The sequence below is a fragment of the Hermetia illucens genome, chromosome 1 (genome assembly GCF_905115235.1).
Source record: "Hermetia illucens chromosome 1, iHerIll2.2.curated.20191125, whole genome shotgun sequence".
NCBI classification, from domain to species: Eukaryota; Metazoa; Arthropoda; class Insecta; order Diptera; family Stratiomyidae; genus Hermetia; species Hermetia illucens.
The window spans coordinates 153108106-153133069 of NC_051849.1; the positions used below are offsets into that span (position 1 = coordinate 153108106).

The window sequence follows — 24964 nt, forward strand, 5'->3', positions numbered from 1 at the left end:
GACGATGGCATCGAAGTCGTGGAGATATGTCACTTTGAAGGGAGCTATAACTCGGTCAGGAGAGCCATCCTTCGTAAGCAAAGTTGAGTTAGTTATCTTCATAATCCACTGGTGAAGGTAGCGTGTAGTTACTGAGATGTGCATATGGGTAATAAATAATTCACTGACTTAAAAGCAAATTTAATATAATTTACTATCCCTTGATTATATGATTGCATGATCCGGCGCTAAGAGAAATTGAGAAAAATTGGTTGAACTGAAATAGTCAGGCTACAAGACAATATTACCAGCATGTCAAACAGTCATTTCTAACCAGTACACTTACTTTTTGCCGTATATATACATATATATGTCACTTTATTTGAGTAGATATCTGAATGGGATATATTTTAAAGCCCATATTTTATTGGAAGGCTGCATTAAGAAGATGCTTTCCCGTATGTAGATAGGCTCTGAGGCGTTGGAATCCTCGAATGAAAGTAGGTAGTATATTCTTCCATGACTGCTGTTTGCCAGAATGTCGTTAGTTTCGAAGTGCGCCCTGTTTTTTACAACTAATCGGCCTTGTATCTGCGAGATCCTGTACTGTGAACTGAACATCCTCTTCGGTAAGATGCGCAAAATTTATGCCAGGAATATTGGCATGGTGTTCCACTCAGCATGCTGGGCAGGTAACCCCCTTAATCAACCCCAACATTCTTTTGCTTCCGTTACAAAAAACTGCTGTTAGGATTCGTTTGAGTGATCTGGAATGGCTTCCGTTCTATCGGATGGCATAATTCCGGTAAACCTATTTTTCACCCGTCGCATTGTTAGTTTTGATTTGAGTTAGCCTAGCAATGTGCTTCTTTAATGAATCACGCCGACATTCCAAATGAATTTTCCATGGTAGATCTCTGCGGTCACTCAATCTAGGGAAACTTATGTGCAACATGGGCATACGATTTTGTACCTGCATTGCCGTTGTAATCTTGTAGTAGAGGCGAATAATAAAGACGTTCCTTTCCTCAGTCCACTTTAGCTGCTACTTACGTACACCTGGTGAAGTGGTCACCACAAATTGTGTCGAAACAGCTGCAACAGGCAAATCCATGCTCCTAGTCATTATGGAGCCTTTGCGTCTAAGCGCCTTACGATCAACGATTCCGATTCCATGCTTTCCGGGGCGCGGTTCAATCACCAAGTCGTATTTACCACGTTGATGGCTTCGAAATCGAGAAAGGCTACCTAAGAAATAGCTTACATATTTATAAAAAACAGCACTTCGGACGCCACCTTAAGTCTGGCTCTACAACTGGTTATAAGAATGCAAATTGGGAAACTCATTACCAGAACTCTGTAACATTATAATCACCATAATGTTGACCGGAAAATTCTTTCGCAGAACAGAATAAATTTAGATCCAAGACTGCAACCCGGAGCTAGTAAAGTAAATTGCTTTGTCTTTTTTCAATTTTTTGTTACTATTGTAATTCTGACGTTTCACCGTGTTGGTTTGATATCTATCTGTGACGATTTTTGCACTATGTCATGATTGAATTCTTGGTGGACAAGGATGTGCAAGCAAACTCTCCTTAGAAACGGCACTCCCATGCATAAAATCTCAATATCAATATATAATATTAAAATTCTATATTGAAGGCCAAGGGTGTCAAAGGCAGAGAAATAAAACTATGGCTGGGGGCTCTTCAAAAGTCTCAATACATAAAGAACTCCAAAATAAGAATTCCACAATGAAAACGATGAGACACTATCTTCAGAGCATAAACTTAAAAATCCCCAGATAAACCGCAATCCTATCAAAACTTCGATATATATAATTTTCGAGGCACTTTGCCCCTTGAGAAACGTATCCACGCTATCATGGCAACCATGACAAAGTTGATCCTGAAAAGGATAAACAATTTCCAATACAAAAATAGACGTAGATGAAGATCTGCAGATGATATAAAAGTAATAAAGTATCTCGAATCTTGAAAGGATGGTGTCAACTTACCTTCAAATGAAAGGTAGATTTCAATTTCATGCTTCATACTTATATCTCCCACATATATCCTCCGACAAAATCCAACTAATCTAGTTTCCCAATAAACTAAATTTGGGATGAACTTACAACGTTCACCCACTAAATCTCCCCCAATTTCTTATTACATTCGCATACAGAGCTCAACGAAATTTCATTCTAAATGATGTGCGTAACGCCAGAAAAACCCATTTCCGTTTTTTTTTACGATTTTAAGTTCATTCTGATCGAAAGATGATTCCGAAATAGATTCCCATATGATTGACCAATTACCGAATTTTATAGGATCGTAAAAGAAAAGAATTTATCTTAAATCTCATCTGATCCGTTTTCCATGATGGACATTATTTTCGATTGACTGAAATGATGTAGAAGGCTCATCACATGACCTGAGTATTTTTCAGGATAATTGGATATTGAACTTCCATTAAGTGGATGTCTTGTTGTTTCATTTTTACTGTCAAGAGCATTTGGTTGGACCAATGAAGTTGATAAGAAATTCTATTTGGGAATGTAACTGTGTTTGCATGTACACATTTATATTGTTTGCTTGAGATAAAAGTACGTTTATAGTATAATATTTCATTATCTTTCGATGCTTTCTAGATTTATATCCTTAAAAGAAAATTATGTTTTATAAGCATTTCTCTCAGAGGTAGTATTGAAGGAAACTGCCCGGATGCAACGAAAACATTTGATATTCCATATGCACTTCTATATGTTTAAAGGAATACAATCAGAACATGTTATATCTATCATAAAAGCTTCGGCTAACCTATCTATACCTGCGCCGATAGATAAGCAATTATGGAATTTTGATAACATTTTAATTATTACGTTTTACATAGGTACACGTTAGTTCTAAATAAGCATGGAAATTAAATTCCAAAAGAATAGATCAGTTTTGTAATATTACAAAATTCAACAAAAAGTCTTTGATTTCGTCTTTATAGGGCATATTGTCAGGTATAAATGGCTGCATTACTCTGATGTTCTACGAATTCCAGTTTTGTATAGTTGATGGATGAGGCCTTCGAAACTCCTGGATAGGTAGAAACTAAAACACTGATGAATGTTAGAAGAGGTAGGAAAGCTGGGAATTGATTGAATAGAGAGAAGTGTAGTTCAAAATCGAGACAAGGGAAACAAATCCTCCTCGATTTAGCGCAAGTGGTGAGCTTTTGCCATCTAAAGTATGCAAGTGTTAAGTAGTACGAGTAGATTCCACACTTCCAGTCACTAACGCTCATTTCTCATTATGTTTTCCTGACGGGAACTCAGAATAGAGAGACTTTGAGGGCACCGCCCAATATATTCAGCATGCTACTGCACTTGTCTAAATACCCGTTGGACGTCGTGTCTGAGGTCAAAGCCTTACTGGTCTCTTGACTGTTAATAGAAATGTCTATATTGCGCTTCGGGCTCGGATCATACCTGAGTCATCAACAGTATTGGCAGCACCCTGGACTGCACTAGTGATTCCTGGAAAACCATGCCATTCGACTACACTGTGCATATTTGGAAAACTCTCGCCCCGACTACACAGACTTCTTTCATTTGCTGATGAAGAATATTGTGTCATAACATTACAACAGGTCGCCAATTTTCCACTGTGCTCTGGTTGGAAAACCCATCGGAAAATTCCTCTTGAAGCTCAGCTTGTATGTGGCGTGATCCCGCTGGGAATACTCAGAGTTCGAGAAGCACTTTAGGATATTGAGCGTTGAGGACATCTGCCGGGCAGGGCTACAGGGCACCAGTATAAACTGCACATACTGTTGTTTGAATATAATTAAACGCAGTTCTGTTGTAGTTCTTGCTCAGCTCCGGTCACAACAGAATAGAACCATATGTTGAGACGACACGAAACACAGTTGCGTGCGTCCAGAGAAACATCTTTGACCAAAGACCTCATTTCTTACGACGGCCCTCATGCGAGCGTAAAATATTCAGTCCACTATTTAATTTACAATGACAAACAGATACCTTATATGCCAATCTTTGCCTACTTACGGGGGGGGATTAAATTGGTGATAAATAGCGTCTCCATTTTGGGTGGATTTATGCGAAGTCCGCCCACACGCATAGCTTTCCAAATACGCCCTCCAAGATTTAACTTAAAACGCAGAAAAACACCCCCGACACCAATATCATCAAGTCATCAGCATATACCACCACCTTCACCCCGCACCTGGAAAATAACAATGGGATACTACCCTGGGATGTCCCTCTGTTCACAGCTCTGACCAAGTGGCTAGCTCTTAGATCAGATTGGATTATCCTGATTTTGAGCACGGATACTATCCCATGTGTACGGCATGCCTTCAATCCTATTCTAGTTTCAAAATTCTTAATGGTTTTCGTACTAACGTTGTTGAATTCTCCCTCCATATCCAAGAAGGCAGCTGGGGTCTACTACTTGCAAAGCAGTAACCGCTCAACCATGCTAATTGCCATGTGTAAAGCGATTTCCATGGATTTGCATGTGAGGTAGGCGTGCTGGGATTTGAAGAAGGCCTCCCTCTCCTCAAGAATAATCGGTAATGCCAATATTCCGTTGTATATAGGCTTTGATATTTCACTTCATTCTAGACCATAACGGTACACCGTAAAAGGCAATATGATCAGTATTCCGCTCGCCTGTGATTATTACCCTGACTTGGCTTATGAACTTACTTCAGCTCAGCAGACTGATATCCGACATTCATTCACGATACAAATCCCTATGCCACCAAGTAATCCTGTACTTCTGGCATGCTAAGTGATAATAATAATAATAATCGTTGACGCAACAATCCATATTGGGTCAGGACCTGTGTTAGAGCACTTCAGTGAAGACCGTAGCAATACACTACAGGGTTACAGTACCCTGTAGGTGCCAATGTGGTCAGCATTGCGCTCGCCCGAGATTATTACCCTGATTTGACTCAGGTACTCATTCACAGCTGAGTCGACTGGTATCCGACGTCAAATCACGATACAAATTCCACTGCTACCAGTGAGATTCGAACCGCGATCTTCCGCAGCGTTGTGCTCTAGCCACGCAGCTATCCGGACATGCTAAGTAATACCAATAATTAATGTTTTTGTTCTTAAATGGTCACAAATACTTTGCACTGAATAACCGATTTTTTGTCTGGATGAACTAGATCGTAAACGGCGTGAAATGGTTCCTTACGGACATCGGCCGGAATATATGGCTTTGGTCCCTTATATGACGTCTCGCAGTCTGGACGTTGAGCTGATGATACAAAGCTCCCTAAATGTGTATTTGGAGTTGGTCCTGGGCCCCTGAAGAGTTTCGTCGTTGCCAGAAAATGGATGATGGCGGAGATCGTCACCTCTGCAACATGTGGTTAAGCGCCGAAGTCTGGTATGGTACCTTTTCTAGACACGTGTTTAATGTTTTTAAACCGTAGTTGCTGAATTTGTGGATGAAGCACTTTGTCGGGCTTTTCTTTCAAAGCTAAGTTGAAGGCATGTGATCGTGAACACTGTGAACCGCCTTTTAGGAAATAATTCTAGTTCACCGGCTAGCGGGTTTAGGTCACGTTTTGATGAAGGGAAGCACCAGAAGTATCGATAAATACGGCTAAGGCTGCGTCTTCCTTAGACAGCCACTGAGAAACACGCAGTCAGGCCGGATTTATATATCTCTTGCGCAGACAAATAGGCGCTAAGGAGCGGTTGGAAGTCTTGGGCAAGGAACATGCATGCATTTCCAAGAACCTTAACCGCTTTCGGTAGGCAGTTGGATGCCTTTTGGGGTAATCAAGCGGGCAAAGAACTTCACTTCCTATTGTAAGAATTTGCATTTTTCAATGTTGACTACTAGACCACCCTGAAGGTGACATTGAAAAATACACCCGGAGTGCTTTAAGTCTTCGGACTCCGAGGAATACGCGGGAAAAACTCAGATTTCAGTGACTGTAGCGTTTAGGCAATGGCGTCGACTCAAGCGGTCATAAATTGTCAGGTGATGTGATACTGTATTTCGTGTAGCCGTCGCCAGATTCTCTAGCAAGTCTAGCTTTTTTTGGAGAAAAAGTGCAGGGGCTGGCGCATTTTATCGTCTTTTCCGCAAACCTTTGGTGATACCAGCTTGACCTGGAACTTGTCGAAGGTCCCGACGACCTACTACCCGATCGTCTTTTTCGGGAGGTATATCAAGACCATCCCCTTGTCCTACATCTCGAACGCAAAGCAGGAATTGTCTCCTCCAATTTAGAAACCATAAAAAGATCAGCCCCAAGATGCTATTTACAATATGTAGGAAGTAAGTTTGGATATTTGTTACCTGGGAATAGTTTTTGCAACGCAGAACAAAACGGAAAGCGATATGAAATATTAAAAAGGAAAAGCAAAAGAAAATAATCAATGGTTTAGTCGTTCGGGTGGAACCGAAATTCTCGCTACCCCCTAATTACATATTCACGATACTTTCTACCTCTATTATGGTGGTCACTAGCAGCCGACCATCTTAGCTTATATTCGCTAATAATAGTTATTAAAAGAGGCGCCCAATATGTGGCACACAAACAATACTACCCGAAACGGCCTATTCCGCCTTTATTCTAGATAAATTTAACCCCCAAATTTGTTTTCAGTTGACCTCACATTAAGCACGATCTAAAATGGCTGTAGTGAAGTGAAGTCGCAATCATTAACAGGAATAGAAATGGTAAAATTGCAAAGAATGTAATACTCCGAGACGTCATTTAAAAACGTGAGAATTGCATCTACAGATCAACGACCCTTCAGACAGAGCCCTGTACGTTTTCAGAAACGTAATGTGAAATATCCAAAAGATCGAAATCTTGAATGAACATATCAAGGAGTGCAATAAATTATCGCGGTAATAACTTGAGAAATGCTGAACATAGAATCCTGACACTGAGAAATTTTTGCTTTCGGCGATTCACTAGACCCAAGAAAATTAAAATTTGTTAATTACATTACATATGGTCATCATAACTTCAATAACTTTCACTGGAATAGAGACAATTTAGAAAGCAATTAAAATGTGTTTGCTACAATGGCTGCACACTGCTTACATCCCCGAGACGGAAATTTCCCATCAGTCCTTAAACTGCTCGGGATATTTTCAGGAAGCAATTGGAAACTTCCCGAGGGCAAAGGTCAATCAGAGCCATGAAAACAAGCTGCTTTACCTCCCGCAGACAATACACAGTTAATTAGTGGAGCAATGGCGAAAGGAGCAGAATTGTTTAGCGATGGGCAATAATAAAATTCTTTCACAACCTTCTTATCCGCTGAAGGATTTCACTTTACTCTCCTGAATGCAAACACACACTAACGTAGAATCTCGCCCAAGGGGGTGTATATATTTGAATACGCTCCTAGCTGCTACATTTGGTAAGAATAAAAGGAATTTCTACCATAATTCAACCCTATTTTATAAAAAGCAAGACCGATCGGAATTCACTCAACATCCCAGCAATCCTCATTGTTTTCTGAAGATGCCATGTTCGTCCCCGTCCGCCGCAGTTTCAAAGTAAGGCATTTTCGAATTGATGAAATTACACCGACTTCAAGACAGTTTGGAAATATCAATAATGTGGTGATTTAACATTCTTTGGAGCAATAAGTTTAAAATTAGTCCATATTTTATTCAAGTGAAATTGGCTTGGTTCCCAGAATAATACCCTGCAGCCATGTCTCTGCTCTCCCAACGACAGGATTGGAAAACAGTAAACAAAATTTGCCTGCGAGTTACGAGGTAATTGCAAACTGCTCAATTTGCCTCCATTACAGTCTGGCAAGGGTTGTACGGTGGATGTACTTGATAGACGTGGCGTTTGAAAGGACTTATATATTACTTACTACCTTGCGGGCATTGTCAGAATTAATTTGCTTTTCTGGCAGTAAAGTGGAAGGCAAAGTGCAGACGGACGAATATCCTTTGCAAAACCAGCACACACTCATTGCAGTCTGGGCCCCTCGACTTTATTGTCAGGCGAAATGAATCTGGCTTTGCAAGGACAGATCAGTTAATTGAAAACATACTAATCCTCTTTGCCGGTAAGCTTTTTCCCTGCAAAGCTGACAGCATACATATAGCAGACATTGAAGGGATTCAAAGCCAGAGGTGATACTACGTAAACGAATATAACTGGAGAAGCTTCTGTAAGTTGAAGTGCCGCTTCAGAACAAAAATCCTACAAGTACTGCAGATTAGCCTTGAATGAGTGCACCTTTTGAAGTGCAAACAAGTCGAGTAGAAGCTCTAATTAACAGAACTTCCAATAAACTTAATAAATACCAGATGCTAACAATCAAGCTAGGAACGGATGTTTCATTCCATTAAATACTGGTGTAAATATTTTCTTACTAGAAGGAGTGCGACGTCCAAGTTTATTGGGCATTTGCCTTACGATTTTGTTGCTCCTGGTTCAAACCACGGCTCTACTGCTGCGGACTTACAACTTGTATTGCAATACACTTCGTGAGTATGAAACTGAAGCTCAATCTAGTTGGAAATGAATTTTAGCATAAAAATATCAAACAAAAACAAGGGAGCTAGTAGATACCTTAGGTTATTCATGGGAATGATTAGTGGCATATGAGTCATCATCCTTGGACTAGATTCCTCCGTCATCACAATTTTCTACCAAGGCAATAGACTCCTCCACCTTCGATCTGCCGCCACCTCTATCTCCTCCAGATGTCCTCTGATGTGTGCTTCCTTCGGTCGGCGTAACTGGAATGGAAGCAAAGTAAAGGTGGCCGTAATTGTGGAAATTTATAGAAGATTTCTAGTGTCTTTCGGAAGTATTTCTCGATAAGGACCAAAAACGCTGATAACAAGAAATTCGGGGGAGGTGTTAAAAAGACTCATTTACCGATTCATATGACAAGAAACATAAATAGGGAGATCCTAGATTTCTTTCCTCATTCGAATTTCTGCACTAAGGTAGACCACGAATAGTTGTCACAACAATCTTGCAGAAGAATCAGGTATCAGCGACAAGCGGGGCATTCGAACTTTACAACCTCAATCTCATCCAAAGATCCAGGAAAATAACGGTATTGATTAATTTTATGCTACCACCAAATACCGACGAACTTAAGGAGCTGAGAACTCTGTTGATCGCTGCGACGCACTGGAGCTCCGCTACCATGAAAAGTGCGAGTAGCCCAGCGTAGCTTGAACCGTGACAAAAAGAATTCCACCATTATGCTGGTCGGTGAATCTGACGTTGCTGTTTGTGGTGAACTTTTCAATGGTCCTGTGAAAGACGTTAACGGTAGGTTTCTCAATCACAATGATCAGTAAGAGAAGGATTTTAAGGAACCCTTCACTACAATAACATCCAGTGAAGATCCATCTCTTGGGGATGATGTGGCAAGCCGCCGGACATGCGGATACGGGCTGCTCTTTCAAAGAGAAATTAAATTATCTTTACCATTAATACACTCAGGCGGAGTGAATACGCTGAACTTGACCGTCTGCTTGTCAAACGTTCTCGTGCTCATTCCTAAAAACCGGAAATCTAAAATCTTTCCCAATGAGGGGACGCAAAAGATTATCGTCAAGATTCCAAAGAAGGGCAGTCATCTTGAGTGTACAATTGGCAAGGTATTCATATATATCTTGCTGCCACGAAGATATTACCTAAAATCAGTCTGGAAAACATCGAGAGCTACATCGGCAGAGAACAGGCTGGTTTTCGCTCTGAATCTTTATGCACCGATGACATCAACGCACTTCGGATCATCGTGGAGAAGAATTCGTAACCTAGAGCGTCACTTCACTCGCTCTTCATCGATTTCGAGAAGAAATTGCTTAACTATTTTTCCCGTTGGCATTGGTGGCGAACCCGACGCATTATCATTATCTCGAAATCAGCCTGTGATTTTTTTTTTAATTTGGAAATGCAACTATTTTAACATAGGAATCAAGTTGACAGTTTCCCTAACCAATGTTCTCTCTATGCTACTATATGGAAGTAATACAAAGCAAGTGACCAACACTATCACTCAAAAACTTCAAACTTTCCTCAATTCACATTTGCGTGATGTCATGGGAGTATTCTGGTGAAAAATAGTAATGTCCGGAGCTAGTAGTTATCACACGGAAGCTCGCGGTTCAAATCTCACTGGTGGCAGTGGGATTCGTATCGTCATTTGATGTCGTGAGTGAATGAGTACCTAAGTCAAATCAGGGTAATAATCTCGGGCGAGCGCAATGCTGACCACATTGCCTCCTACAGGGTACTGTAAACCTGTAGTGTACCGTTACAGTCTTAAATGAAGTGATTTAACATTCCCTGATTCAGTGGTTGCGGTTATGCCTACATCGCGGGCAGAGCTCCTCGGAGCTCGAGCGTGGAGTTGCGCTGTACAACTCGAGTGCCGTACTCCTTAGTTGCGGCAGAGGTGTTAGATAGGCCTCGCATCCACTGGTATGAATGTTGAGCCTGCACTCAGTATAAATCAGGACCGCTGTGCTTGCATGGCGGGGCTCTGATTGTGGTCCCAAAATCAATCCGTGTCCGAAGAGGACCGTAGGATTATGCCTTCACGGCAGGTACTCACGTTAAACCCCCAGGGACTTTTATTCCCTGATTCAAGATGTATTGTTGTGCCAACGATTATTATTGTTTTTAAACAACAAAAAAAATGGCAAACGGCAAGCTGAAAAAAATTAAAGGGTGTTTTAGAGTCAATTGCTGAAAATTATAGTAATATACTATTATTAACTTTATTCGAACAGCAGTTTCGTAATTTTCTTAAATATTTCGGTCGGGTAGGTTCTGAGAAAGGGCCTGTGAAATGACTGACTGCCTTCCAACCCCGCACACCCCGCTTTTCGATCAAATGTCAAAACTAAGACTGCTTTCGAAAATCACTGATCAATACCATTCATTTGACAAATTTTTTTTACACAAAACCTTAAAAATCTATCCTTGCCACTTGTACTGGAAAGATGGAAGCGTAGCACACAAAGAGTTTGGCTCCTCCTAAAGCAACTCCAATCTACCTCTAACCATTAAAAACGTAAATCAATTTTTCGAGAACCGCTTTGTAGTTATGACCCATAATTGGGAATTAATACTCGCTGAAATTTCCAGCCGGGAAAAGCCCACCTAAAAAGAAAACAAGTCGGAATACCGGAAGCTCGCGCTTCGGATATAAAGGTTTTGTGTTCATTTTATGTAAGAAATTTCAACGCATATTTTGCTATCCGTATTTAGCTACAAATCCAACATAATCCTTCATATTTTTCCAAACTACGAGACATACGTACATATTACAGCCATAGATACTACGCTCACCCTAAACAAACAAACTGCCTATTTCCGAATACTGTACATATATATGCACGTATATAAATTGATAATACCCATATTTCCGATTTACTTCTTATATCTATTTGAATTAGGCACTACCCGCAAAGTTCATTAGCACGCATATATTATATACCTACATGCACACATGTCTGGCTGGCAAATAACTAAAAAAACTAAAACAAAATAATTCTCCGCGACCCAATTCATAAGAACTTATTTCGTTGTGGTATTGACGAATTGATATGTGATGATGACGTCATGCAGGTTGTAGAGTGCACGAAATTCACAAAAAATTGTAGTTTCACCTCCTATAACTTTGTTAATAATAATTGGATTTTCTTCAAACTTGACCGAATTGTGCATTATGTTCTTCGTTACACGCATGCCGAATTTTGTACTTCTGGGATCAACATAAGGGGGGTGCCGGGTAAATTTCTAAAATGTGGAAATATACTATTATTAACTTTATTTGTGCAGATGTCGGAACCGGATATATTTTGAGGCCTAGATTTCGTAGAGATGCGCCACTGTGATTTTTTTCAGATTTTTCGGTTGGATAGGTTCTGAGAACGAGACCTGTTACACTTTTTGGGGGTCCTATTTTAAGCGCTTACTCCTCCATGTTTCACCCGATATCAAATATTGCACCAGTTTCGAAAAGTACTAATGAGACCTTTCATTTGATACCCCACATGGCTACATTCTGTGAAAAAAAAATGTGCACCCTCCATTCACATATATGGGGAGCCCCCCCTTAAACTTAACACAAGATGGCGCCATGCTGCATGTAAAGGGATCACCAGATTACATACTCTCACCAATTTTCGTGACAATCGGTCCAGCCGTTTCCGAATAAATCGGGTGTGACAGACAGACAGACAGACAGACAGACAGACAGACGGACAGACAGACACCGTCTGGATTCTAATAAGGTTTTGTTTAAACCTTAAACCTTAAAAAGGCGAGTGGCTTGTAGATTTCTAGGAGGGAAAAGTTCATGTCCCTCGCTTCGTTTGCATGTTACTGGATGCAATTTCTGCACTTGCCATAAAAAATAGGTAGAATGCAATACACTCAAATCGTTGGAATTCGAGATATATCATGGGTGACGCATAACGGTTTTCCACCCGTGTAAGTTGCACAGTGAGTAGGCCCCATGGAAGGAAGTCCAACTCGCCTGCTGCTTCCAGAAATTCAAATTATTCTTCCACTGTAAAAAGTTGATTTGATCTGATCAAGAAACATGCATCTCATCTACCAATTCTGTTGGTTTACAGCGTAGCGTACTGTTGTTTTAAGGGGAGAGGAAGTTGTCAAAGCATTCCGTATGCAATTGATCTCAATTAAGTGGTTTCCAGTTCTGGCTAGGGGCTCATTTCCAGCACCACCGCTGCCTACATTACGGAAGAAGTCGAACAACTTTTGGGACATACCGTTCAATCAGGATTATGATAACAGTTTGGAGAACAAAAGGTGCGGGTACCTTTTTCAGGGAGTGGGCAAGGACAACGCATCCATGTTGATAGACGACTTAATCTATGGGATGATAACTTCGGAGAAGAGATTTGAAAGGTTGGAGCGAACAAATTTTCCCCTGAGTAAATGGGCTGCCAAGTGGAGGGAAGTCCTGGAGGATATAAATTAATTGCTACATGTTGACCCCTGTGTACATCTACAGAAAGCCAAGAATGGTTAAGGGTTATCGTTTGGGGAGGCATAAAGAGTTAGCGTGAAGCATTACACAATAATTACTCTCGTTCAATTTTGAGTGAAACCACTACGGTCTGAATGTTCAGAAGCTTTCGGTCTCCAACATGTTCTATGCTATGTTCAAAGGTGGCATTTTATAACAATTTAGGCACAACACTTTGAAATATACATCAATACTATAATTTCTCCAACGTCGTGATGCGAACAAACTTCCCTGTGAATTGTTCGAAGGACGTCGCGCTTCTTTCAAATTGCCAACTTCCATAGAGAGTTATATTATTCCTTCTATGATTTGGTGGACTGCATTCACCGAAATCGCTACTTTGTTTTTGCGATTTTACGGAAATGGTGACCTATTTCACGAAGTGACTACAGGCCTTCTAACATTACCAGTTCAAATTTTCTATCATTTTGTCATTCAGCAAAACATAATATTAACTAATTGCTTTAGATGGTTTCAGTGTTCACTGAAAAATACATATTCAAATTAAAAAGTAGTGAAAAAGGGGGAAAAATTAGTGAGGTACTGATGAACTTCAAAAGGCACAAAATTTGTTGACTTTCGTAACACAAAGACAGCACTGGTCACTAGCATCACAACAATCTTGCAGGAGAATCAGCTAACCCGTAATAAGCCTAGATTTATTAGATATATTACAGCACACGATACAAATCTCGCTGGCGGCAGCGAGATTTGTATCGTGATTTGACGTCGGATACCAGTCGACTCAGCTGTGAATGAGTACCTGAGTCAAATCAGGGTAATAATCTCGGGCGAGCGTAATGCTGACCACATTGCCTCCTACAGTCCTCTGTAGTGTACCGTTACTGTCTTGAATGAAGTGCTCTAACACACTTCAAGGCCCTGATCCAATATGGATTGCTGCGCCAACGATTATTATTATTATTATTATTATTATAAACTACTGATGAACTGAAGACTTGTCAGCACTGATGAAGGGAACAAGTGGTTCCCGAGATATCGCTATTTGGAAGAATAAATATGTACACCACCGAAAAAGAAACAACAAGTTTTTTATTATTTCAAATACTGATGAACGTAAGAAGCTAAGCACTCTGTTCATGGCTGCAAACGGGGTGAACAGAACTTCTCCAATAAGTCGCAAGTGCGTTACCACGGAAAAGCAGTTAAAATTCTGTAGCGATCACATTATCACCCTCCCGAACTTTGTGGGCCAGTATTCGGAATCTAAATGCAGTGGTCATCTGACTTTCGTCGATTTCGAGAAAGCTTTCTGCGCCCTCAGCAGGGAGTGCGCTTCTACTCAAGAAGGGCATTCCAACGAAACTAATAGTTATTAACAAAGCGACATGCGATTCACAATGCACAAAATGCCTCCAGCTAGAATCTCAGTAGAATTTGAATTCCAAAGCGGACTCCACCAGGATTGTGTCTTTCTATGCTGCCTTGATTGGAAGCCCATGGAGGGGATCAATGGATTATACCACCTTTGTTCGGACACCACGCCTATCCTTGTAACATCTACTTACCATGTAACTGAGTCATAGAGCTTGGAAAAAATGGCCCTAGATTTGGATAAGTAGGCAAGTAAGCAAGTAGTTTCGACGTTGTGCCCGTTAATGCAAATAGGAAGTGTGCGATACCATACATGCAAAAGGGGGGTGTAAATTGTTTGGTCATCAAATATTAGTACTTTTCGAAGCCGGTCTTAATTTCGACATTTGTAAGAAAGGTGGGGGTGAGGGGGTTTGAAAGTGATCATTTCCTTAACGGATCCATTCTCAGAAACTACTCAACTGACAAACCTAAAAAAACAACAAGAGGCTACCACTGTATGGTACCTAGGCTTCGAAATACCCTGCATACCGATACCTGTTCAAATAAAGTTAATAATAGTACACTACTATAATTTTTAGTAATTGGTAGGAAAATCCCCCTTAATTTCATCCTGGAATTACGAAATTTTGCAACCATAGAGCATGATCCTACCAAGTTTGGTGAAATTCACACTATTACCAGCGAAGTTATAATAGGTCAAAATTGTCGCTTCTATGCAAATTCAAGACTTTGAATGTCAATGTCACTTGAAAGTGGATATTTTCACATAATATATGCATATATTACGTGTTACACACGAATGGGGCAAATGCACTCTCAAATCTCTTTATAAAAGAAATACACAAAACCTGAAGCGTCTAGCTTCCGGTCTCTCGACTTGTTTATGTATGGGACAGATAATGCCTCGTGGCCAGTCGTCGGATATTGATTCGCTGTCCCACACCTTGAGCATATGTTGATAAACCGCTTGGCCTAATTGGTCGCTTCTATGTTACTATATGGGAGTTATACATGGAAGGTGACATTTACTGTTACTTGGCAGTTTTCTTCAACTGCCTGCGCCGTGTTATTGGGCTACTCTGGTCTGAGAAAATAACTGATGAAGAACCTCTTGGGAGAGCGGGCCAAAAGCCCGTGAATGTGTAGATGAAAACACGGTAGGAGCAGTGGATAGGTAACACATTCAAAAAGTGTGACAACGCCATTTCGCCTTATGCAATACAATAAAACGAAGACTTAGAATAATGAAGATCGAGCAGAATATTATCGGGAAATCGCGTGTTAAGGTGAAGCACTTTGCGAAGAACCGTTATATCGCACATAGGGATTTATTTCAACGATTATAGGTTTTACGCAAAATTGCTAGTGCTCAGAATGGAAACTAGTTCATTAACTCAGACTACCATCCACGACTGCTTCACCTCTACCACAAGCTCCTACCTCTTTACTTACCCCAAGAGTTTTTCTAACGGAGCTAGATCCCCAGGTCATTATATTTTCCCATTCACCATGCAGTAACATGAGTACTATGAGTTTTTTTAATAAGAATCTCAAGGGTGTCCATAACTTACATATAGATATGTATGTTATAAAAGGAGTCCAGAGAAAGTTTCAACTTTTTCTTAGGTGTGGTAGCGTATTCAAAGGTCATGGAGGACAAAAATTTCCCTACAAACATTCCAACATCTTTCTCTTTATATCTAAACACAAGTCCTCGTTTACCGTCACTCTCTCAAACAATGTCTTATTGACAACCCTTCTAATAATACGAATGAATAAATCCGAAAAAGATTCCTCTTCATTTCCAGTGATCCTTGAACCAAAGCCATCATGATATCCAGCGTGAAGCCCATTCTCTCAATGTGCTGCCAATTTACTTCCAGCAAATGCCTCCAGCTGTAAGAAAACTATTTAAAAGTTAACTACCCGCGTCAACATCTGACGTTTGTCGTAATGAATCCAGGGAAAATCCTTAGGCTATAACAAATTCATAAACTTTGAATGAAGTCATTACCCCGTAAAATTGAATTTATTTTATGCCTCAGTGGGAACTGTAAAAATGAAAAAGACTCCAACCCCTTGGTGGATATTGATATTAAAATGAGCCGACTTAGTAACGCAAAAAGATGCCCAAGACTGGTTCAACAAATATTCGGATTGTTAGAGACATTTCATCACACGTAAATCTATCCCATTGTATCTTTGATGGGCAATGCAAATGCGGTGATATTTTTGGTTATTTAAGAGGATATTGCAATAGTTTGGGTATCTAACGAAATGAAAGAAATTATTTAGTCCGGTTTTATTATGATATTTTTACCTCCAGCTGCATATCTAATTTTTGATAACTCATTTTTTTTGCTGAGGGAACAAACAAATAATCGCAGGCGAAAGTAATGACGACCACGTTGTCTCCTTTCAGGTTGGCCCCGAAATAAAGTACTGTGGCATGCATTATGTTATAGGTTCAAGCAGGTCACTTACCATCTACCATATTATCACGCAAGTAAAGTTAAACATTTATTAAAAAATGGTTTTGTAAAAGCCACTTTATCCAAGTTGCGCCGATGCCTGCTGCAATTTCCTAGCGGTTACCCATCTTGGTGATGGAGGTCGATTTTAACAGAATTGTGCAAACGAATGAAAACGAGTCTCCTGTGTGCAAACTGCGTGGACTGTTTCTTCAGGTTGGTAGTTAATCTAAGGCTGGCAGCTCTACCCAGAAAAGCCATCTGTATCAAAGCCATGGAAGAGGACTAAAAACAAAACAAGGAATCTGGCAGTCTGATGAACCTTCATGCTAATGACAATGAACCGAGGATGATTCAACTAGCATCATCATTCGTAGGGAGAATCTGGTTTGCACAGAAAGAGACACAAACGACATTCAGACGGGACTCCTTTTGACCAAATTAACCACCTCATTTTTCAGCTCTGGCGAATGTCAGAAAATCTAGAAAATATAGAGGGACCAATATAAAGTCGAATCACTATCCTGTTGACATGGGTTCTCCGGACTGAAAAAAACAATAATTCCCTCTCACAATCAGATGAATGGTGTGTGGATAGTTCAGTGGTTAGAGCACTAGGCTGTTGTACGAAAGGTCGCGGTTTAAAAGACACTGGTTGCATTGGGATTCTTATGGTGACTTGACATCGGATACCAGTCGACTAGGCTGTGAATGATTACCTGAGTCAAATCAGGGTAGTAATCACGGACGAGCGCAATGCTGACCACATTGTTTCCTACATATAATCCTGTAGTGTACCATTACAGGCTTGAATAAAGTTCTCTAACACACTTCAATGCGCTGATCCAATTGAATTGTCGCGCCAACGATTATTATTATAATCAGATGAGAAAAGCACTGAAACAACGCTAATTAAAGTTTTCGTCAAACGTACAAAGGACAAATAGATGCCGCAATAACCGCAACTAGTAAATTCCCTGAAGGCACAACATCAAGAACGGATCCTCACACCTACCTGCAGAACATTATCATTGATGCGGTCATTAATATATTTCACCTTTGTCCTAAGGAATAGGAAGAATGATTTATTTGATGATTATTACTATAACGGAACGGAGAAAAGTTGCATGGTGGGTAATGCAGCAATCCCAAAGACCACGAGTGCGGACGGAGTCTTATCGTAAACTCTTTCGAGTAGATGGGTAACTTCACAGACATACCAAAGTATTCAGAGAGTCTGTAGCTGAAGTGGTACAAGAAGCAACTGTACCAGGCGCGCAAGTTTTGCCAAGAAATTAATAGGATAAGGCCATATACACTTTAGTGCCTATCCTGTTGCGACAAAAAGGACAGTCTGACTTCCAACCATATTGGAAGAATGGGTTGAGGATTTTGATGAATTGCTCAACAACCAGAATATCGGCGAATTGAAGACCCTGCCAACTGAAACCCGCCGACTTTTCCAACCACAAAAGTGGAAGAAACACCCCAAAACCAGTGAAATGACAGCAAGCCTGCTTAAATATGGAGACGAACAACCATACCAATCAGCTCATCAGGTTAATTCACAAAATGATCAAGCTGGCACTTCGGATTGCACGGCCTAAAGGCTACATGACCAATTATAAAGGGCAGCTCCAATGTGATTAGTAACCCTCTCTCCGAGCACAATCGTTTTTTAAGGACGCGGTGCGACTTTCCCTGAACAGACCCTCTCTCCTAAGGAGGCGTAATTTGAACTGAAACCTCCAAGAATGATGAGGTAATTAATTCCTAACTGGAAATCGTTCAAAATTACGAATGCTTGGCGGAACTACCCCTAAGAATCATATTACATAGGTTATTATTTTAGAATGAAATGCTTTAACATGCCTGAAGACATTAACATTATTTCCGAACTACCTTAGCTGGTACCAGATCTTCTCTACTACTAGCACTAAGGGTCAAAAAATTAAACCCGAAAGAAAATAAATAGAGAAGTTTTGGTGCTAGTGGATGGTACTAGGCCACCAAACACCTGTTGATAAATCCCATGCATGTTTGCTGAATTGTGTACTTCTGCATAATTTAAACCAAACCATTCCAGTATATCTAGAGAGTCGTGGAAGATTTAGCTGCAATATTTAGGAGCTACCTTGGGCAACCCACTCGGCATCCTCAGCAAGCAGGGCACACAAATATTCTTTTGTTTCCATTACCAGAAATCAATATCTGAGCATTACATATCTTGAGTGACTTTTATGCCTACATATGTACATACGAACTTGATAACACAGTTTCGGAAATTATCTATTTGTCGTCCGTCTGTTGGCACTGACTTGAGTTAGCCTAAAAATAAGTCGCGCCAACGTCCCAAACGAGTTATCCATGGTTAATCGCTACGATCATCAAACCAATAATATTTAGCCGGATTTTGCCTTATAGCCGCTACAGTTTACAGTCACCTTTATATTGTGCAGCAGTTATCACAGTCGGGACGCAATCTTATCATTGATTTGTGATAGAATTATCGAAATCGGTGGAGATACATAGAGCCTGGGAATGCCTGGTCTATTGCAAAGGATCCATTTCTGAAGATTCTATGCACGCTCTTTAGAATTCATTCTAAATCTCATTGGAAACTTCAGCCTGACGATGATGGAGAGTGCTTCGCCGAGTACTGAACCTGGCGTCTTACTTACTGTTGTAGTGTTGTTGTAGTTCATCATCAGCAACGGCGCAAAAACTGGTCTAGGTCTTCCTTAATAAGGAACTCCAGACATCCCGGTTTTGTGCCGAAGTCCACCAATTCGATATCCCTAAAGCTGTCTGGCGTCCTGGCCTACGCCATCGTTCCATCTCAAGCAAGGTCTGCTTCGTCTTCTTTTTCTACCATAGATATTGCCCTTATAAACTTTTCGGGCTGGATCATCCCCATCCATATGGATTACGTGACCCGCCCACCGTAACCTATTGAACCGGATTTTATCCACAATCGGTATCGCTCATAGATTTTGTCGTTACATAGGCTACGGGATTGCCCATCCTCATGTAGGGTTCCAAAAATTCTTCGGAGGATTCTTTTCTCGAACGCGGCTAAGAGTTCGCAATTTTTCTTGCTAACAACCCAAGCCTCCGAGGAATACATGAGGACTATCAAGATCATTGTACAGTAAGAGCTTTGACCCTATGGTGAAACCTTTCGAGTGGAAGCGTTTTTGTAAGCTGAAATAGGCTTACTGGTTGTTGTAGTTAGTAGTCTTATTATTATTATTTTATAGGCTTAGTAGGCTTCTGGAAATTCTCCGGGTTTTCCTATGCATTCAAAATGAATTCGGATATCCCCAAGCCTACAAACATTTCAAATTGTGAAAGCAACCCAAACAGATCATCAAGCCACTCAAATAAACTTTTGTATCTTAAAATATATTTGCCCTGAGGTATTGGAATCCTATCCTTCATCTTCAAAATCTCCGCCTAAGTCACTGTATGTTCACTTGGTAACGACAGTCTGCTCGTCAGATAGTCTATAAAGTTTGTCTTCCTTTGAAGGACACTCTGGTCGTCAATGTTGTGAACTATAGACCGGTCATTGCACAAGGCGTCCATCATTCGATACAAACCACACTATTTTGAATAGATATTCAGTTTTGGATGTAGCCTTGTTCGTTTAATATCCGCCGTAGCCCGTCTTAGTGGTCCAAACAAATGTTCACCCTATTGCTTCCTATAAGTTCCCGGAACTCGCTATTAGTCTTCAATCGCATGAGAGTACCAAATAATGAGTTACACTGTCAAATGTCATGCTGCAATATTTTGTGGCATTCAGATAATTCTGAAATGATTAAAGAAGACGAATAAAAAGACCAGCAACCTTCAAATTTTGAAACTTTCCTACTTCCAAAACGTCAACAACGACTGGGGACTGACATTTAGCTACGAAAAGCGGGCTTTATCCATTCCAGTCACATAGGCTGCACATTGTGAACCTATGCCTTCCTATTTACACTAATGAGCAGAGGATCGAGCAAATCGAACAGTTTATGTATCAATTTGTTCCTGTCGAGGGCAACACCGAACTTGATGTCACTCAACGCATTAACAGCGCTAAATTCGCTTTTGCTATTTTGTCAATAATCCAAAAATGAAAATATCTCAACACCAACAAATTATGACTTTTCCATGCCAATGTCCCCTCTGTACTGCTACATCAGGATAGCATAGTGAAAGGGCTACCATTATTACTCGAGAGCTCTAAGCAACTCATGTCCACTGCGTATCGTCGGAGGACTCTAACCGAACTTCTTAACCGTGGGGAGTTCGCAGTGGCACTAGGTAAGCAGTGTATTGAAAAAGCATGCTGTCACCCTTATGAATTATACCACGAAATGGAACCCCCTAATCGTGGGGGAATTGAAGCAAATTATCAAGAACCGATGGCGATGGCGTGTAGCTCTGATTGACGAATTAGCGGTTTATGGCAACATATATCCTTCTCTTGGAACTCTACACGTGATCTTGAAACATTGTAAATGAAGTGGAAATTTCATCTGTTACTGGTAAGCAAAATTTATTACAGGCTGATGTTTAACTTTTATTCATCCGAAAATAACTGCGCTCATGAACTTGGGTACGACAATAAGGGGATCATCATTATTTATCTTGTAGAACATATCATACTTCCGGTCCGTCACGAAGTGAGCGCGGACTCAAGACTCCCAGCATCCTCAACAAAAAAAATCATACCTGTAATCGCATATCGCGGCGATCATTTAAGGCGACTGCTCTTTCTAGCGAAGATGGCACGTTGCAGCTGAGATCCAAAATCCAATAACAACAGCAACAACAATCACGACAACACAACTTCAATACTTCAAGACTACCGTTTCTGGTCGCTAAAATGGAAGCTTTTACCACAAATCTATTTATCAGAAGCCTACGGTCGACCGAAGATTATTAGTATTGAAATCCCTTTCCCCGTAGACGGTAAGAATTCGAAGTAGAAAAAGGGGCCAATATGGCAAGTAGCGAACTACAAGAAACTCATTTGTCAGGCAACAGAGTGACGAACTCCCCAACCAAACGAAAACGCTATCCATCCATCTCACCGGAGAGGATAGAGCTCATCCGAAAAACAAGGGTAAAGGAAGAAAAGCTACTGGCAAAGTCCAGGAAAATGAAGGCTACCACCATCGTCCAACGAAGCATCTCTATGGATGTCAAAAATGAAATAATGGGCGTGGTACTGTTGGACCATTTTTACACACCAGCCAATTTCCTGGTAGGCAACCGAAAAGGAACTGAGGAAGAAAACGCATCGCTAGCGCAGCCCTATCTACGCAAAACACGGTCCCCTTCGCCCGACAGATCGGAAGCAAACAATTAATAAGAGGATACAAAGGGAAAACAGTGTAGATTTGCCACCAAAGATGCAGCAGAAAGAATTATGCGATTCAAACAGCATCGAAAAAGCAGATAATTCAACGCATAATGTGAGTTGAATGACGACAGTAGTGATTAGATATTCGTCGGATTCTTGTAGGCCAGCCTATAACTAATAGATAAGGAGTGGTTTTCCCTAAACTACATTTTTTTGTTTTAAAAGTATATATATATTTCGGCAGCGATATGCTCCTTTCTTCGTGCAAAGCTTCAACAACAGTAATTTCATTGTAGCAAAGTCGCAGTCAACTACAGCGATAAGATCCGCGCCAAAGTAGAAGAGAAGGGCATCAAGCCGAACAAAGGGAGAATGTTCGCGAAACTTTTTCGAGAAGTCCAGAACAACGCCAAACCAAAAGATGCTGGGAACTAATGAACTCGCGTGATTAAATCCGATTCTCCAATAATAGTGTATATGACTCATTCGTGAATAGCTTTCGCAATGTGATCTCTTTCGTTAGAGGGCAGTCTGCATTTTGCCCGTAAGTGGCATTCTAACGTGAGCCGCTTCTGTCTACTGTGGTTTACATTTAGCATTTACCATCTGCGTCTGAAATCTATGATAAAACTACTGGTGGATGTCCAACAATTCTCATAAAATAAGAAGTTTCAACATAAAAATGTTTTTTTCTCCCTCTCTTCTAACTCTCGATGACGTGGGGACTGCCTACCCATTCCTCCCTCAGTGTCTTCTTTAGTTTCGGCAGGACATACCACATTTATCGAAGCAAACGAAGAGGCCTGCAAAGTATCTGACTGTGCACTTTGTGTTAGTCAGTGATTCGTCGACTTCTTTAAACATAAAGTCTTTAAGGTATTGAGCTCGAATTGCCCGTGGTGTCTCTAATGCTTCGGTCGTAATTGTTACGAGTACTTCCTCGTCACTCAGTACCAGTTCATGGCCTTGGCCAGGCTTCCGATTTGAACGTTCCCCTCTAATTTCTCTACTTTTTAGGTAATTCTTCACTTTACTTGCCCTTTGTTCATTTGACGTTATTTGAAAATTTGTAGACCGTTATGTTTGAGTTTCGCCGGTCAGTAAGGACAGCATTTTACTTTGTACTATAATAGTAAGTAGCAAAGCATACCTTGGAGCTTTCATTAATGTCATTGTTGTTATTCGCTTGCATGCCTAAATTCACTTTTTAATAGCTTCCGAAAACGTTTACATTTTCCTCTCTTTACTTCCAGAACAAGGATCTCTGACCATTGTACGTCGTTCGAATAGTCGAAAGGGCAACCTATCATATCAAACTGACCAGCAATTTCAGCAACCGTCACCGTCACAAGAGCAGCAACCACACTTGCTGACACAGACGACCGCCATTGATGAGAGTAGTAGCGGCAATAGTTGTAGGGAATTGATTCGAAACGCGGCCATCTCGCAGGGCGAAGAAGCCGCAAGGACAATCGATCGATACGAATATTCAACGTCGACGGGCGATCGTTCGGATATGCAAGCGCTTCAAACGACGGGTATTCGAACTGGTTCATCTGAATCCTCCGGTGGTACAAATATCACATCATCGTCCGTAAGCGATGATCTCGATACCGTTGACTTAACAACCGACAGTTTACCTGCCGTCGATACACCGGATGCATGTGATAAAGCCGCAATGAGGTAAGTAAATTATTATGTTTATTTTGGGATTTTAAATTTCCGAAATTTCCTCTTTGATACTTTCTTTGTGAACGCCATCAAACCTTCCAAACGAGGACAGAATTCCTGTTACTATAAACAAAATGGATTCCGCTAAATATGGTTTCCAAACCTAGCAAATAAAATGTGGGCTAATATAGACAGTGGATATGATTAAGGGCCTTTTATCGAATCTATCCCAAAATTTTTGGTGGAAACGGAGACAGTCGGCATATGCTAGTCTCTCGTTTTCTGATTACAAATGACGCAACTCTGCTTTGACTGTCAAATCGGTATCTCCAAAATTCCCTTGATCGTATGCTTGGAGTCACAGCTCAACGCCATGATAAACGAATTTCTGGAGGATGTTATTAGTCCGCGCAATTTGACCTTCCAAGAAACTCAAAAAGGGACTGGTAAGTCTCTAGTTGCAGCGCTGTAGAAAGTGAATTTTTTTGGAAAGGTCAACGCTTCATGGCAATTTTTACCTTTTACCAAAAAACATTTATATTTATTTATATGTTATATAAGCAAGCGATGACGGCTTTACGGTTTCTTACCAGGGCAGTGGCAAATCGTCAGACGCTGCCTCACCTCTGCCCTGGGAGCGGCGTGACCGTAGCGACTCGCAGATGTTGAGTGCTCCTTTATATAATTCGTAGAACACGATATGCCTACGAATTATATTGAGCGCAAATCCACCTTATTGACCAGAGCTTCGCCAGAGCTGAAAATATTCGTTTTGAGAATGATGGGGTCCTAAGTCCGCATCAACTTAATGCTGGACCGGACCAAATGGGGAGCAACTTACTCCCTCCTTCCTGAGCCACGGACCCCTCGCTTAGGGCTTGCACCCAAACTTTTCAAAAAAGCAAGCGAGGGGTCCGTGCACCAGGAAAGAGGGAGTAAGTTGCTCCCCATTTGATACGGTCCAGCATTAAGTTGATGCCGACTTAGGACCCCATCATTCTCAAAACGAATATATAACACTAAGTTAACTTTGTACGCATGTGAGAAGCCAAGTCTTGTCAAAAACTCAATACTGTCAACGAAGCCTGAATGTTA

The 24964-nt window shown here is 40.8% G+C and overlaps 1 protein-coding gene across 7 annotated transcripts in view; it reads left to right on the plus strand.

Annotated features, from left to right (window-relative positions):
* LOC119655778 (calcium/calmodulin-dependent 3',5'-cyclic nucleotide phosphodiesterase 1-like) overlaps positions 1 to 24964 on the plus strand; it is an 831136-nt gene that overhangs the window by 675269 nt on the left and 130903 nt on the right. For all 7 annotated transcript variants that reach the window (XM_038061896.1, XM_038061905.1, XM_038061856.1 and 4 more), the window contains one exon: positions 23452 to 23881. In XM_038061896.1, coding sequence (XP_037917824.1) covers positions 23452 to 23881 — 430 coding nt within the window. The remainder of the gene's footprint in view (positions 1 to 23451; positions 23882 to 24964) is intronic.